Source organism: Physella acuta, unplaced genomic scaffold (assembly GCF_028476545.2).
Source record: "Physella acuta isolate Inbredline_101_S28 unplaced genomic scaffold, ASM2847654v3 ptg000215l, whole genome shotgun sequence".
Taxonomy (NCBI): Eukaryota; Metazoa; Mollusca; class Gastropoda; family Physidae; genus Physella; species Physella acuta.
The window spans coordinates 349091-363191 of NW_026731734.1; the positions used below are offsets into that span (position 1 = coordinate 349091).

Here is a 14101-nt window from a genome sequence, read left to right on the forward strand (position 1 = left end):
AAAATAAACAAGTTTTAGTCCATCACTTTGACATCTATTTACAAGTTAACACAGGAATAAATATCTGTCTTGCAATGATTTTTGAATACGGTACAATTTTAATGCACATCAAAAGATTTATTTTTGGCAATGTAAAATATGACGATCATATTCCTGTCCATGAGAAAATAAATTTGAACAAATTCTACAAAGGACACTTTTGTGTACCCTTAACAAGTGACGTTTTAAGTTGCTTTTTTGTGAGAACTTCCAATCACAAAGAGGGCAGTTGTAAGATTTTCCTTTATGCAAAAGTGTATGAAGATATAAACCAGTTGAACTTAAGTAGCCTTTTCCACAGGAAGAACAGCAAAATGGCATAACATTACTATGTTCCTCAGCAATGTGTCTTTTCAAAGCAGTAGCATTGCCTAACTGAATCTGGCAATGGAAGCATTGATATTTTGGTGTTTCAGAGTGAGAATAGCTACTTTCTCCTCTATAAGACAAACTTGAACGACATGGTAATGACTGAAGACTACTACTTGTACTGTAGTAACCTTGTTGTCTGTTTTCATCTGAAAGAATAAAATAATCACATGTAGCAGGTTCGTTCTTGTCTATGTGATTTCTGCTCTTCCCAAACATTCTTTATTGTATATAGCAGTCAGGTTCAAAATTTAAAAAAAACTCTAATTACAATTACAATTTAAAACTTTCTTGTTTACAAAAAAAAAATAAGAGGAAACTGATGTTGACATTGAGAATCTTTAAAACATTTCAGAAAACAATTGTACAATCATTTGGGCAAATAAAAGTGGCTCATTGCTTCACTAACAAAAAAATAACGTACATAAAAAAGGTAATCCCAACATTTAGATGCAGAAAAAAATCAGATGGTTATCATTTTCGACAATATAAAACATGTTGATTAAATTCATCTCCGATAGTTAACACAGCTAAACATAAAGCACACTGGGCACAAGAATGGCATCTGCGCAAATGACGTTTGACGCTACTATTCTGAGCAAATTTTAGATCACAAACTGGGCACACGTAAAATTTGCCTTCATGGGTAAGTTTGTGAAGATATAGTCCTCCAGAGCTTAAATAACCTTTCCCACATTCAGAACATCTGAAGGGCAACATGTTGTTATGTGCTGCTGATATGTGAGATTTGAGAGCACTTGAAGTAAGAATCACTGCTGGGCAGTGGGGGCATGGAAAGCTTGATTCATGTGGACTAAAATGATGACTAAGGAATTGTCTGTTGTGTGTAGCCTGCTCCTCTGAAACAAAAATAATAACGAAATCATTGCCTAAACTATCGAGTTGCACTCTTCATTTTTTTGTGTATTTAAAAATATGAAATGAAAAGCTGAAATTGAGAAATTGCAAGGCATTATAATGTTACAGTCACATTTGTTAATGACATTCTAAGACATGTTTTTGAAAGGGTGGTCCACACTGAAATACACCTTCACATGTCGGACACTGCAAACACAAATGAATAGATTTCAAGTGTCTCTTCATGGTGCCTCTTTGTGTAAATTTAGAATCACACACTGGGCACATGTATGATTTCCCCTGGTGAGTTTGAGTATGCAGCGCAAGCCCAGCTTTAGTAGCATATCTTTTTTGGCAAATTTCACAGGTAAATGGCAGAGACAAATGCATTTGGGTGGGCACATTTGCAGATGATATGTACTTCTCACACTCATTAGAGAAAGGTGTAGTAGAGAACATTTCAGCAGGTGTTGAATCTGTATAAAGATTTTCATGATGTAATGTTTTCTTTCTGGCCAAGTTTTTAGAATTCCAGTCACTTTTTCTTGATTTAGTAGTTTTCAATAGATAGTTGTAATGATTATGAGGAATACCTTCTTTTTCTGAAATAAAAATAAATAATCTTATTTGTACCTAAAAATAATCATAGTACAGCTTATAAAAATCAAAGTTCACTTATTAATTCTTTAAAAAAAAAAAAACATCCAGCAGATTACATTTGCTATTCATTGACCACAAATTAAAACATGTTCTTGATATTCTGTGTCGAGCTTGAATACATTGTGACAAATTAAACACTGTGTTGTCTTGTGGACCATCCTTAGATGTCGTTTCATTGTGCTATTTTGTGTAAATTTTGAATCACAAATAGGGCACATGTATGTCTTTCCTTCATGTGCTTGTAAATGTAGTGAAAGACCAGAAAAACTGGCGTAACCTTTGCCACAAAGTGTGCAAGTAAAGGGCATTTCGCTTCCGTGAAACTGGGACATATGAGCCTTAAAACTTCCATTATCCATAAAAGTATCTTGACAAACATGACACTTAATGCTAGCTGACATTGTAGGCTCAGGGTAAAGTGAATATGCATTAAAGTTAGGAGCCATATTAACAGAGGGATAAATTGGGCTCTTAAACTGTCCTGGTAAGTTATGAGGTATGCCAGAAATGCCACTTATATTATTTCTTCGACTGTGTCTTGCAGTTTTGTTAGATTTTTCTGAAACAAAAAAAAATAAAAATAGGACAGTTTCACTTTTTAAATTGTATATTTGTGCTGGAAAAAATTTAGCGAGTCTTAAGTGCACAGAAAACTTCAAAAAGTTCCAAATGAAGTTACTGTGCTTTGTTATTTGGTCTTAACTGGTTTACACATCCTTTCCATAGTGAATGTTCTTTCTGTTAAATTATGTATTTCCTGACGATATTCTGTGATAACTTCAGTTGGATTGACCTAGAACTGTCACAATGATTGTAAGAACAAAAAAAAAACCTTGAGATCTCTATAGCCTTATTTTTTATTTTACCAGAATGAAATTGATATCTGTGATGTTCTAACATACATTATGTGTTGATATTTTCATGATAAAAAATTGTTTAATTGAAAGTGAACATTTTAAAATTAAGCTTTTTAAAAATGTTTACAAAACACTGAATTGGCAATTGTGGCACATTTTCATTATTCACACTTTGAACTAAAATATTGAGAGACAACAACTTAATGAAAAAAAAAAACATACACCATAAAAAATAAAACAAACAGCAGATAATTTCAGTTATTCTTTTACTGTCCATATTAATTTGGTTTTTTGTTATAAATGCAAATTTAAAAATAGCAATAGAAAAAAATTATGTTACATTAATGCAACACCTCTGGGTGTGCTCATTATACTCTATACCCAATCTTAAAATCAGTTTACAAGATATGCATTGAATCAGATTGTGGGACCTCATTAAGTGTCTTTTCAATGTACTGCTTTGAGTAAATTTAGAATCACAAACAGGACACATTATCATTTTTCCTTTATGAACTCGTATGTGACGATATAAACCAGACGAGCTGTAATAGCCTTTGCCACACAGAGTACAAGTGTAGGGCATGTCCTGCCCATGAAACTGAGATAAATGGGCTTTTAAAGCTGAAGTTTCAATAAAAGTTTCTGGACAAAAACCACATTGTAATATGTGAGATGTATTTGATGGGTCAGTGTGAAGCAATGTCTCATCGTAAAAAGAAGATGTTGCATCTCCAGAGTATGGAAACATTCTCGAAGAAGAAGATCTCATATGCCCTTGAAGATTATATTTGGCTGAGGGTAACTTTGCTCCTGAAACAGAATAAACACTTGAGTCATTCACACACTTGATCCGTGTAATTTGTTAGTTGGTATCCAAATAGCGAAAAATTAAGTTACATTTTAAACAACACACATACTCAAAAATTTAAAGGCAATGATTGAATGCTAGATAACAATATTCATACTTCATACAAAAATAAGCTATGGTGAACAAAAATAAAATATTCTGTTACACTGTTTACAGGTTTTCAACAGCCACTTTATGAACACTTAATAAATGCATTTTTAAGTGATGTTTCATCAGAAATTTGGAACTGCAAACATGACATTCAAATTTTCTTTCCTCGTGTGATCTTCTGTGGTGGTAGTGAGCTGATTTGGAAAAAAATCCTTTGCCACATATAGAACAACTCCTTGGTAACTTGTCTCCATGAAAATGAGACAGATGTTGCTTGAAAAGAGGTAAAGTGTAATGCAATGTCTTGCAATAACTGCAGTGGTATGGCTGAATATTTGGATAATTTATGGTTGACTGTGAATGGCTTGCATTAGAAGTTGCAAAAGATGTTACTTTCTTTTCTTTAAAAACAGGATTTGTTTTTGAATAATCCTGATAATAACTTTCAACATCTGTCAGGCTCATCTCTGAAATGAAGAAAATGTACTTCTGTAAATAGGATACACGAAGCTCATTGAGTGACCTGGTGAAGCAGTCAATTTTCTACCCTATTAGCATCAATCACAAAACATGTTCTAATAACTAATCTGGGGAGAGAACTGCAAATTATCAATGATAGTCCATAACATAAAATTTTGACACAGCCTTATCTGATGCCTAGGCTAAAACAATACAATGTTCAAAACTATATGTGGCTAAGATCATTAGAACATGTGTAAGCCCAAGATATGTCTTGCTCTTCAAATAAAAAGAACAATTCAAATTGTTACATTTTGTTACAAATTTTGACAGTTTTAAATAGCATCTCATAATTAATGTTATATATTAAGCTCAGTTATGGCATCACAAGAGTTACTATCCTTTAAGGAGTTCACTTTTATTTAAAGCAATCTTCAAAACCTCGAATCCATTGTGGTACTTTTTATTTCGTAGCCTGAGTAAATAGTTTCCAACAAAAGGAACTTCTCAAAATTGTTTCCTTCAGTACCAATGCTGAAACTCACATTATTTCCATTTCATTCCATAGAAAGTAAAGTAGAATAATTTAGGAAAATCCAGGAACGATAACAGAAAAGTTTAGAATATATATACTCCTGTTAATTTGGCGGCCTGTTATGCTTGAACTTGAGAATAGAAGTATGTAGGAAAATTGAACAAGATGAAAGACCTATTAAACCGTTGATATTTTTAGATATATAACAGCACTTGAAATATTATGAGCCACCATTCAAAAACTGTGAATGAAATTTTTTTACGTGATCCTTCATGTGATGTTTATGTTTAAACTTTGCACCACAAAATTCACAAGGAAATGACCAGCCAAGGTGGGTTCGTTTATGGTGACGTAGACCAGAATAGCTAATGAATCCTTTACCACAAAGCTCGCAGCTAAAAGGTAAACGTTCACTATGTTTATATGACATATGCTGCTTTAAAATAAATGGTGTTGCTAATACATCTCCACAATAAGCACATGTGCAAGCCTCCACAAAATTGCTACTATTTTGAGAAATTTCCAGACACCTTAATGAATCATGAGAATATCTTGATGCAGAAGTTTGCGGTCTGTCTAAGTCATGCTTTAAACCTGCACCTGAAAAAAAGTAAGGTTTGTATGTTCACAATGTATATGTGCAAGGAGTGATGAATTAAGGCAACATGACAAAGCATGACAAGATCCAGAAACTATGTATATCTTCTGAAAGTACATCATTTTATTTTTAAGAATCTTTTTGAAAAGCAAATAATAACAGATCTTGGGAATTTATCTTGAGAACGCTAATCACTTTTTCCCACAATTTAAAACATGATAGTTAAGCTCCTCTTTTGAATTAAACATCAATAAACAATATAAGCATGGGAATAGTTTATGCACAGTTTTCAGATGATGAACAAGATACTGTTTCCTTTTGAACTGCAATGAGCAGTAAGTGCAAGGGATGCGCTTTGAATCATGATCTTCAACGTGACGATTAAGACCAGATTGAGTGAAGAATCCTTTGTTGCAAAGTGGGCAGGAGAAGGGCATTTCACTGCTATGTAGTGTTGACATATGCTTTTGTAGAAGAAAACGTGAGGCTGATACTTCAGAACAAATTTGACATGTGAGAGAATTCCATCGCTCTGAGGGATATGCATTAGAAAATTGATCCTGTGTTTGAATATTTGCCATTTCATTTGTACGGTTTGATCTAGATGGAAGTACACTGTCTAAGCTAGATGATGAGGGAAAAGTGCGGTTCTTATAGTTGTAGACTGGTTGAATGTGTCCTGAAATATAAAAAAATTTCAACAATGTTTCTGAAGTTGACTGTGCATCGTACAAATACTTGCATAGATTACCATCATTATTGTTGTATAAGTTTTTTTTATTATACCAAACACAATGTTTCAAAGAAATAGAGCCACATTAATTTAAAATAGTAGCATATGGTTTACAACAAAAATAATACAAGACTAGATTAAAGACATTTGCTAACACACAAAGCAAAAACTCTTGGTGCTTGCATATTAATTATTCCCACAAGTCATTAGATGGGAGTTATATTCTAATCCAGCAGGTAAAGTGACAGCACAATTCGGACATTCTTTTAACTTGTGAACACCCAAAACATGCCGCTTTAAGTTGTGCTTATGTTGAAATTTGGCATCACAAATGGCACAAACGAATTGGCGGCCATTGTGCGCTTCTATGTGGTGTTTTAATCCAGTCAGAGAAAAGAAACCTTTTTGGCACATGGAACATGAGAATGGCAAAGCATTTTTTTCCCTGTGACATTCATTCATGTGTTTTTGATACATGGCTCGAGTGTCAAGTCTACAATCACAAAAAATACACTGAATTGAAGTGTCCTTATAGAAATCCAAACTTCCTTGATCTGCTGGAGTATCATGAAGTGATCGCAAATGGTCTGAGTGGGAGCTTTCAAATAAATAATTTTGTCTTTTTTTAAAGTGATGAAGATCAGCTCGTCTTGCAAAGGAAGAGCCTCTTCCTGAAACAGAGAAAGTGATGATACTTTGTATAGTGTATTCATCGCTATTTGCCAATGCCATTAATCCCAGATGACTTTACATTTTATATTAACTTTAGCTACTTCCAAATTTAAAAAAAAACTTATAACAAAGTTAATAACAAAAGCCAAAAATATGATTTCAACAAGATATCTTTAATCATACAAAAAAAAAATACAAATATTATAATAGTGACTAGTAAATTAAGCCACTTGACATAAAATTACAAAATAACGTGACACATCATTGTTGACAAAAAAAAGTACACATTAAAAAGTTAAGACAAATATGTATTAAAAATGTAAATGTTTTAGATTTTTCTTAAGAACCTAGAAGTTTCACAAACCATTTATTTTTTTAAATGTACACTGAACAAAAACAAAAGGTGATAGATACATACTGATTAAGACAAGTAAGTCGTAAGAGATTATACTCAAAGTATAAAAAATTAAAGAGAAAATGTTAATATTGTTTAAAAAGAGAGCTCACCATGCAAAAAAAAAAAAATTACTCTAATAGAAAAAAAAAGAAAGTAATAATAAAAGTAATTCTAAAAACAAGATATCACAAAATGAAATCAGAATCAAGTATCTCAACACTAGATACACTTTTTAAGTTATTGAAATAGCTTTATAAGCATCACACATTAACATATGGTTGTCAAAATCATTTCCTTTTTTAAATAAAGACATACAATAAGAGCATTTTTTCATTCCGTGTGTACTTTCTAAATGTCTCCCAATATTTTTTTTATGCTTGAATTTAACATCACAAATGTAACAGGAGTAGCTCACAGCAGCATGCACAGAGCTGTGTTGCCTTAAGCGCTCTTTAGTGACAAACCCTTTATAACATATGTTACAAATAAACTGGTCAACTGCTGAATGATGGGAGGCATGAACTTCATTGAAATGTATTTGATATGTAACACCAACAGGAAGTGCTATTCTGCAAATGGAACATATGTCCACATTACAAGACTGGGATAGTCTTTGTTCAAAATTATCACTTAGTGAAGTGTTATATACTAAATCTTCTTGTTCTTTAGTAAGACCATGAAGTATTTGTGAAGATTCAAATTGCTGTTTGTTGTGATGTTTTCTTCTGTGACCACTATCAAATAAACCTGCAACAAATAAAATGCTGGATTTTGAAAACTGTTACTACCTATTTCACTATGTGCTCACACGATTTACAAATGAATTGTACACACAAGTTTGGTGCTAATCATGTTTACACCTATTACAATACATATTATTCTGCTCACAATTAGTTCAGATATATTTAACTCTTTAAGAATGCTGTTCCCCAGCACAAGTTAATGCATGTACCCCAAAGTCATATCCACTGATATAATTTTTGCACTGTTTACATTCTTTCATGTTATGACTAAATTCGATATGCCTCTTTAAATTTCTGCTGTATTTAAACTTATGGCCACAGAAAACACACTCAGATTGCACAAAATGACTTTCCATGTGGTGTCTTCGCCCAGTATATGAATAAAATCCTTTTCCACATTCTGTGCATGTAAAAGGGTAAGAGGCAGGTAATCCTTGGTGATGTTCTTTCATGTGACGATTCAGGCTAACCTTGGTATCAAATTGTTGTGAACAATGTTGACACCCAAGCCTTAGTGCTACGGAGGAATCAGCCTCTAGATCATGAGCACTTGTTTTAGGGTCATAATATTCAGATGATAATGAATGATGATGCAACACAGAATGTTCTCCACCTAATGGATTACTAGTAGAACTTATTTTATTAAAGATTTTGTTGTGACCAGAAGCACGTCGGTTCCGTCTTGCTGTTCTTATTTGACTGCTATACTCTTCTGAAACAAAAAGAATGAAAGTTGGCATAATATCCTTGAACACTCATCCTCAAACAACATGTATATCTGTCTGACATAGACATGAAATTATGTGGCAATATTTCACATAAACATTTCTATAATTATTATCAGCTTTATTTACTGTGCATTGTAACACTCATGAGTGGCATTTCCTAATATGCTGTACTGAGCACCACAGTATCTACAATGTTTTGTTCCATGTTGAGTTTCAATATGCCTATTTAAATTCCTCTTGAATGTGAATTTGGAAGTGCACCATGTACAATGAAACATCTGTCCAGTATGCTGCAGTTCATGCTGATGCAAACCAACTTTTGAAAAAAAACCTTTATGACAATGAGAGCAAGTAAATGGCAAGCTCATTGTCTCCCGATGACAGCTATTCATGTGCCTTTGATAATACAGTCTATTTTCAAAAACAGTGTTGCAAATATTACATTCATTTGGAATCTGATCTGATTGATTTGATGCTAAAACAGAACTGAAGGGATGTTCTTGTGAATACACCAATTGTTCACTTGATGAAGAAGATGTAACAGACCTAACGTGTGCCAAATCATGAGATAATCTGGAATCATATGTTAAGTTTCTGGTGGTCTGGCCTGCTTTAGGCAATGACCTAGATGATCTTGAAGAGCGTTGGCGACGAACAAATTGTTCTGAAAAAAAAGGTTTGAATATATGATTGAAAGTGCCCATAATTTTGAAACTAATTTGCACACCAAGGAATGAAATTAGAAACAATAAAAAGCTGATCTGTCCTTGACTCATATGCTATAAACTACAGAAAATAAACTTTTAAATGTCCCAGAAAATGTTACAGTGGGCATTATATTTTTTTCTCCCTTTCTCTTTAGAAGAATTCTTGTTGCATACTATGAAATAATGCCATGAGCTAGTTTTTCATGAGCTCTAAGTGAAGTTTTGTGTGCATATTTAGTCCCACAAACAACACATTCAAAGTTCATAGGCTTCCCATGCATAGCCATATGACCCTCTAAATGAACTCTTCTTTGAAATCCTTTGCCACATATTTCACAATACACTTCATACAGTCCCATATGTTTGAACTTCATGTGGTTACAAAGTGAAGAATAGGTAATGTACTTGTGGTTGCAAATTGGACAAATAAAGCGTTGCAAACTCTCATCATAAGGACAATCTGCTTTGGTTGGAATCTGTATATTGTTCTCAGAACAAAATTTAGATGTATTGGAGGATGTTGGCTTATCTTTAAAATGAAAGGAAAATTGATTCTTTGTGTGTGTGCCATAACCATATGGCCCAACAAGTTTAGAAGGAGGTAATGAGATGTCTTGTGTAAAATCTGAAACAAAAAATTGTAGATACACAGATGTCGTCTACAATGATAAATATATGTTTACATTCAATTTGAACATATAAAAAATTCTTACATTGATTAAAAAATGAATACTTAATTAGTACAGCAAGAGCTGCCATCTATTTTAAATAACACAATTTTAATGCTGAATTTTTTTTTAATTATTACTATTGTAATACTTATTAGTAGACAGTTTTTAAGAAATAAACTTGTAACAAGGCATCAATAAATTATGTGTTAACATTTATTTAAAATTTGTAGCTATATTTACATTGATACAACATCAGCAATGAACCTATTTCATTAAAAAATTAAAATACAATGCCAATAAATATATTCACAATTTTTAATTTAAAAAATGCAATATAAAATCAAGATCAAGTATTCTATCCATATAATAATAGTGAATCATGATATGGCAGAAAAATGCTAAAAACAAAGAAATTAGATTAAAAAATAATTGTATGATGGCAAATGACAACAATAAGCATGCATGGAATTAATTAATGTAAATTCTAAATCCTGCTAGTATACAAATACAACCTCAGGGGGAAAAAATGAAACAATGAGTACCATTACCAATACTATAATATTATTGGTAATCACAAATTATATGACCTCTAGACTTGGAAGTTCTCAATTTCATTACAGCAGATCAGTTCATGAACTTTTGGACTTAAGAATTGTGAAAATATCTATTTAACATGTTAAGCGAGTTTGGGCAGGACTTAAATCTATTGTTTAAAACCAGGCCTGATTGCAAAAGTATTTTAGAAAGAGGCAAGAAAAAGAGGAAAATAAACAGAAAAGAAATAGTTACAAATGCATGAAGTTTAAAATTGGCAGCTGCCTGTTAAGTAAAAAAAAGTGAGTATTTAATAAATAGAAACTTGTGATACTGAAAAATACTCAAAGCTGATTCCAAATGAGTATCAGTATCACACAAACTTGAAAAATAAAAAATTCATTAAGTTCATTGTGCATCTACAATTATCAAACTGCGTGGATATTTATTTACAGAACCAAAAAGTTGATGAAAATAAATTGATAAAATTTCCTTAATTTGCTGAAAATAGTACTAGTTAGTAGACCAATATTTTAAAATGTTATATGATGCATTCATATTGTAGATTTATAGGTTGCTTATAATTATTCTCTTAAAGTTTTATAACTAACAGGTCTGATTTATTCAGTTGAATTTGATACTGAGTGTGGCATTAACAAACAAATTAGTGTTTAAAATCAAAGGTAGTAACTTTTTCTAATAAACAAAAGCCCCGGCTGCCTTGTATATCTCCCTTGAATAATATTGGTCACTTTCTACATATGGGCTGGACAGTCAATTGCATCACAACAACACTTCTTAAAAACTAACCCATCATATCAGTCATAGCACCATAGCCATTTAAAAACAAAAGTTTTTCAAAAATAATTTTCTAGGCTACCCCACTTATGGATACCTGTGAGAAAGTTTTGAAAAAAATAGTCACAAACATAAGCACAGATTTCTGAAGTATAGTTTTTGTTGGGGTTTTTTTCTTCTAATTTAGATTGTTAATTTAACTTTAAAAATGAAATGGACTTATTTATTTGTTCACTTGACTTGTGCTATCCTTAGTAGTTTATTTGTACAATGCCTCTGCTGTTGAATCAGACTTTATTTTAAAAGAAAAACTAAACGATATTTTTAAAAAGTTCCAGTCAATACTGAATTTTTTTTAGCAATTACATTTTTTATTTTATTGAATTATTAGAAGTATTGTTTCCTTTTTTGTGAGAACAAGTTATTTTTTTAAAGATATTAGTTATCAATAAATTTAATCTCATACATAATTAAACCCTTTTCCTATAATAATAAATGATGCTTTTTATTAGACTTTTTAAAATTAGTTTTATGCCAAGACTGTCGAGGCATTATGTAAAAAATGAGAAGGCATTTTGTAAAAAATGAGAAGGCATTATGCAAAAAATGTGAGAAAATAAGGCTTCATATTAATTACAACCTAAAATGTAAAAGAAGATTGTAAATTACACCTCAATTTATAAGCATTTTAGGCTACGTTGCATGTGGTGCACTCTTTAATGTATGCGACTGACAAATTGTAATTATATATTTAAAACACTGACAAATTGTAATTATATATTTAAAACACTTCTCAAATGCAAGTGTAAAGTATTAAGATACAACAAAAGTACTGGTATTTGGTAATGCTGTTGTATTCAATGTTAACAACAGGATCAGGAAACAAAGATGCTAAAATAACACAACTGAGTTTTAAAAGTTGAAAAGCCAAAGTTTTAACTATTAAAATTATCAAGGCTTTTTAGACCTGATTTGTATGTAAGTAAATCACTAGAAAAAAGTTCAAGAGAATCAAGTGAGCAGCCATGTATTATTTAGGCTTTTATAAACGTGTTATTAACCTTTTTTGATCATACAGTGCATTATCATTGAGTATTGACCTACTTGAAGCATAATGTACAACTTCCGTTCAACAGAAATCAATCAAAATTTGATCAAGTCAAGAGAATCTTATACTTCTATATGAAATTTTGTCTACCTTACTGAAACAATACTCAAAATATTGTGTAAATGTAGGCCTACACAGGCAGACAAAGTTGCAAAACCTTGCAGATTAAGCTAAGTTGCAAAACCTACATTTTTATGGATCCAGATGTAAAATGTCAATATTTGTCAAATTCTCAATTTAGAATTTTTGCCTGATTAATTTCATTATTTTTATTCTGTAAATACTAAAGTAGAGGCGTAAAACATCTGTTATTCAGCATGATAAAAATATTTAGTGAATTCTGAGTGTTCTTCTTAAAATTGTTTAAACAGGAAGTTAAGTTGAAAGATAACAGACTAATTATTTTAATAGTAACTTCAATAAACTGGTAGTGATCTCCCCTAAACTTGCTCGAATATTCTTATATAAAACAACAGGGGATGGTAACTCGGGACATAGTTATGATTTTTAATCCATTTTAAATACTTAAACTTTTTAAAATAGAATAGAATCTCATAAAAAGAGAATTGCGCACCAAGCAAACGCAGAATAAAGATGTGTAAAATAGTGCGGAATATTATTAGTACTTTATAAATTCACATGCGTTTTTTGAGAAATCTGAAATAGCGTAAATTAGTACTTCCGGTCAACGGAAATTACTCGAAACTTGAGAGAAGGTAGAGATATAGATCTTTTACTTACATGTGAAATTTCATTTATCTATCTGAAATAGTACTCAAGTTATAGGCTTTTGAAAAATTCAAAGTAGAAAAAGTACCACTTTCGGTTATCGGAAAACGCTTGGATACGGAGCTACGATTTTGATAAAATACTTGTATATAAAATTTCATCAACCTAGCTGTAACGGTACTCAAGTTATCGTGTTTACACACACAGACAGACAGACACACACACACAGACATACGGACAAGATTGCAAAATTGTTTTTCCTTATCAGTGAGGTGTAAAACGGAGAGATTTGTAAAAATCTCGATTTTTTTTTTTGCGCGATTACAAGACTTTCGCTATACTAAGTATATACGAGAAAGTAAAAATGTAATTAGGGGTAGTTTCCTGTTTTAATAAGTTTTTTTAGAAAGTACTATGTATACTGAGATGTGATATAAAGTTATAGATAAATGATGGAAATGAACTAAAGAAAAACACTAAACTTTAAGTTACGTTTTAAAAATATCTAACTTAGTAATGAACTGGAGCCTGAAGTATAAATCCAATATTTTAACACAACTACATTTCAAGCTATAGCAATTACTTCAATAATGTTACAATCAATCATTATAATTTTAAAGTCGTCTTATTTTTTGTGAGCATGCCTCCTAATAATGTCACATTACCAAAAATGATATACAAATTTTAATTGGCCACGTAAAAAATAAAATTAATTGAGTTTTGTAACTAGTAGGTTATTTAAAATTTAAAGGCCGTAACTACTATATAGTACACAAATACTGACACCAACAAAAATGTATTTTCCTAATATTAACTCATGTTTCTCATTTTTCAAAGATGCACAATGTACTAATGAAATTTTACCAATTTAGTAATACGCACCAGTCAGTCTGACATTTTATGCTTTTAATCCTGAAAGTCATGTCTACCATTAAGCATTTGTATTAA

At 31.6% G+C, this 14101-nt stretch overlaps 1 protein-coding gene across 26 annotated transcripts in view; it reads right to left on the minus strand.

The window, feature by feature from the left end:
- The window catches only part of LOC131937624 (zinc finger and BTB domain-containing protein 17), a 31803-nt gene that overhangs the window by 9829 nt on the left and 7873 nt on the right, over positions 1–14101 (minus strand). The window contains exons 3-4 of one of the 26 annotated variants that reach the window (XM_059295181.1): positions 1458–1868; positions 569–1268 (exon numbers count right to left, since the gene is read on the minus strand). The exons of 11 other annotated variants lie outside the window; for them this stretch is intronic. In XM_059295181.1, the coding sequence (XP_059151164.1) occupies positions 883–1268; positions 1458–1868 (797 nt within the window). In that variant the 3' untranslated portion in view covers positions 569–882. 14 more of the 26 variants (XM_059295203.1, XM_059295182.1, XM_059295208.1 and 11 more) reach the window with 14 other exon arrangements.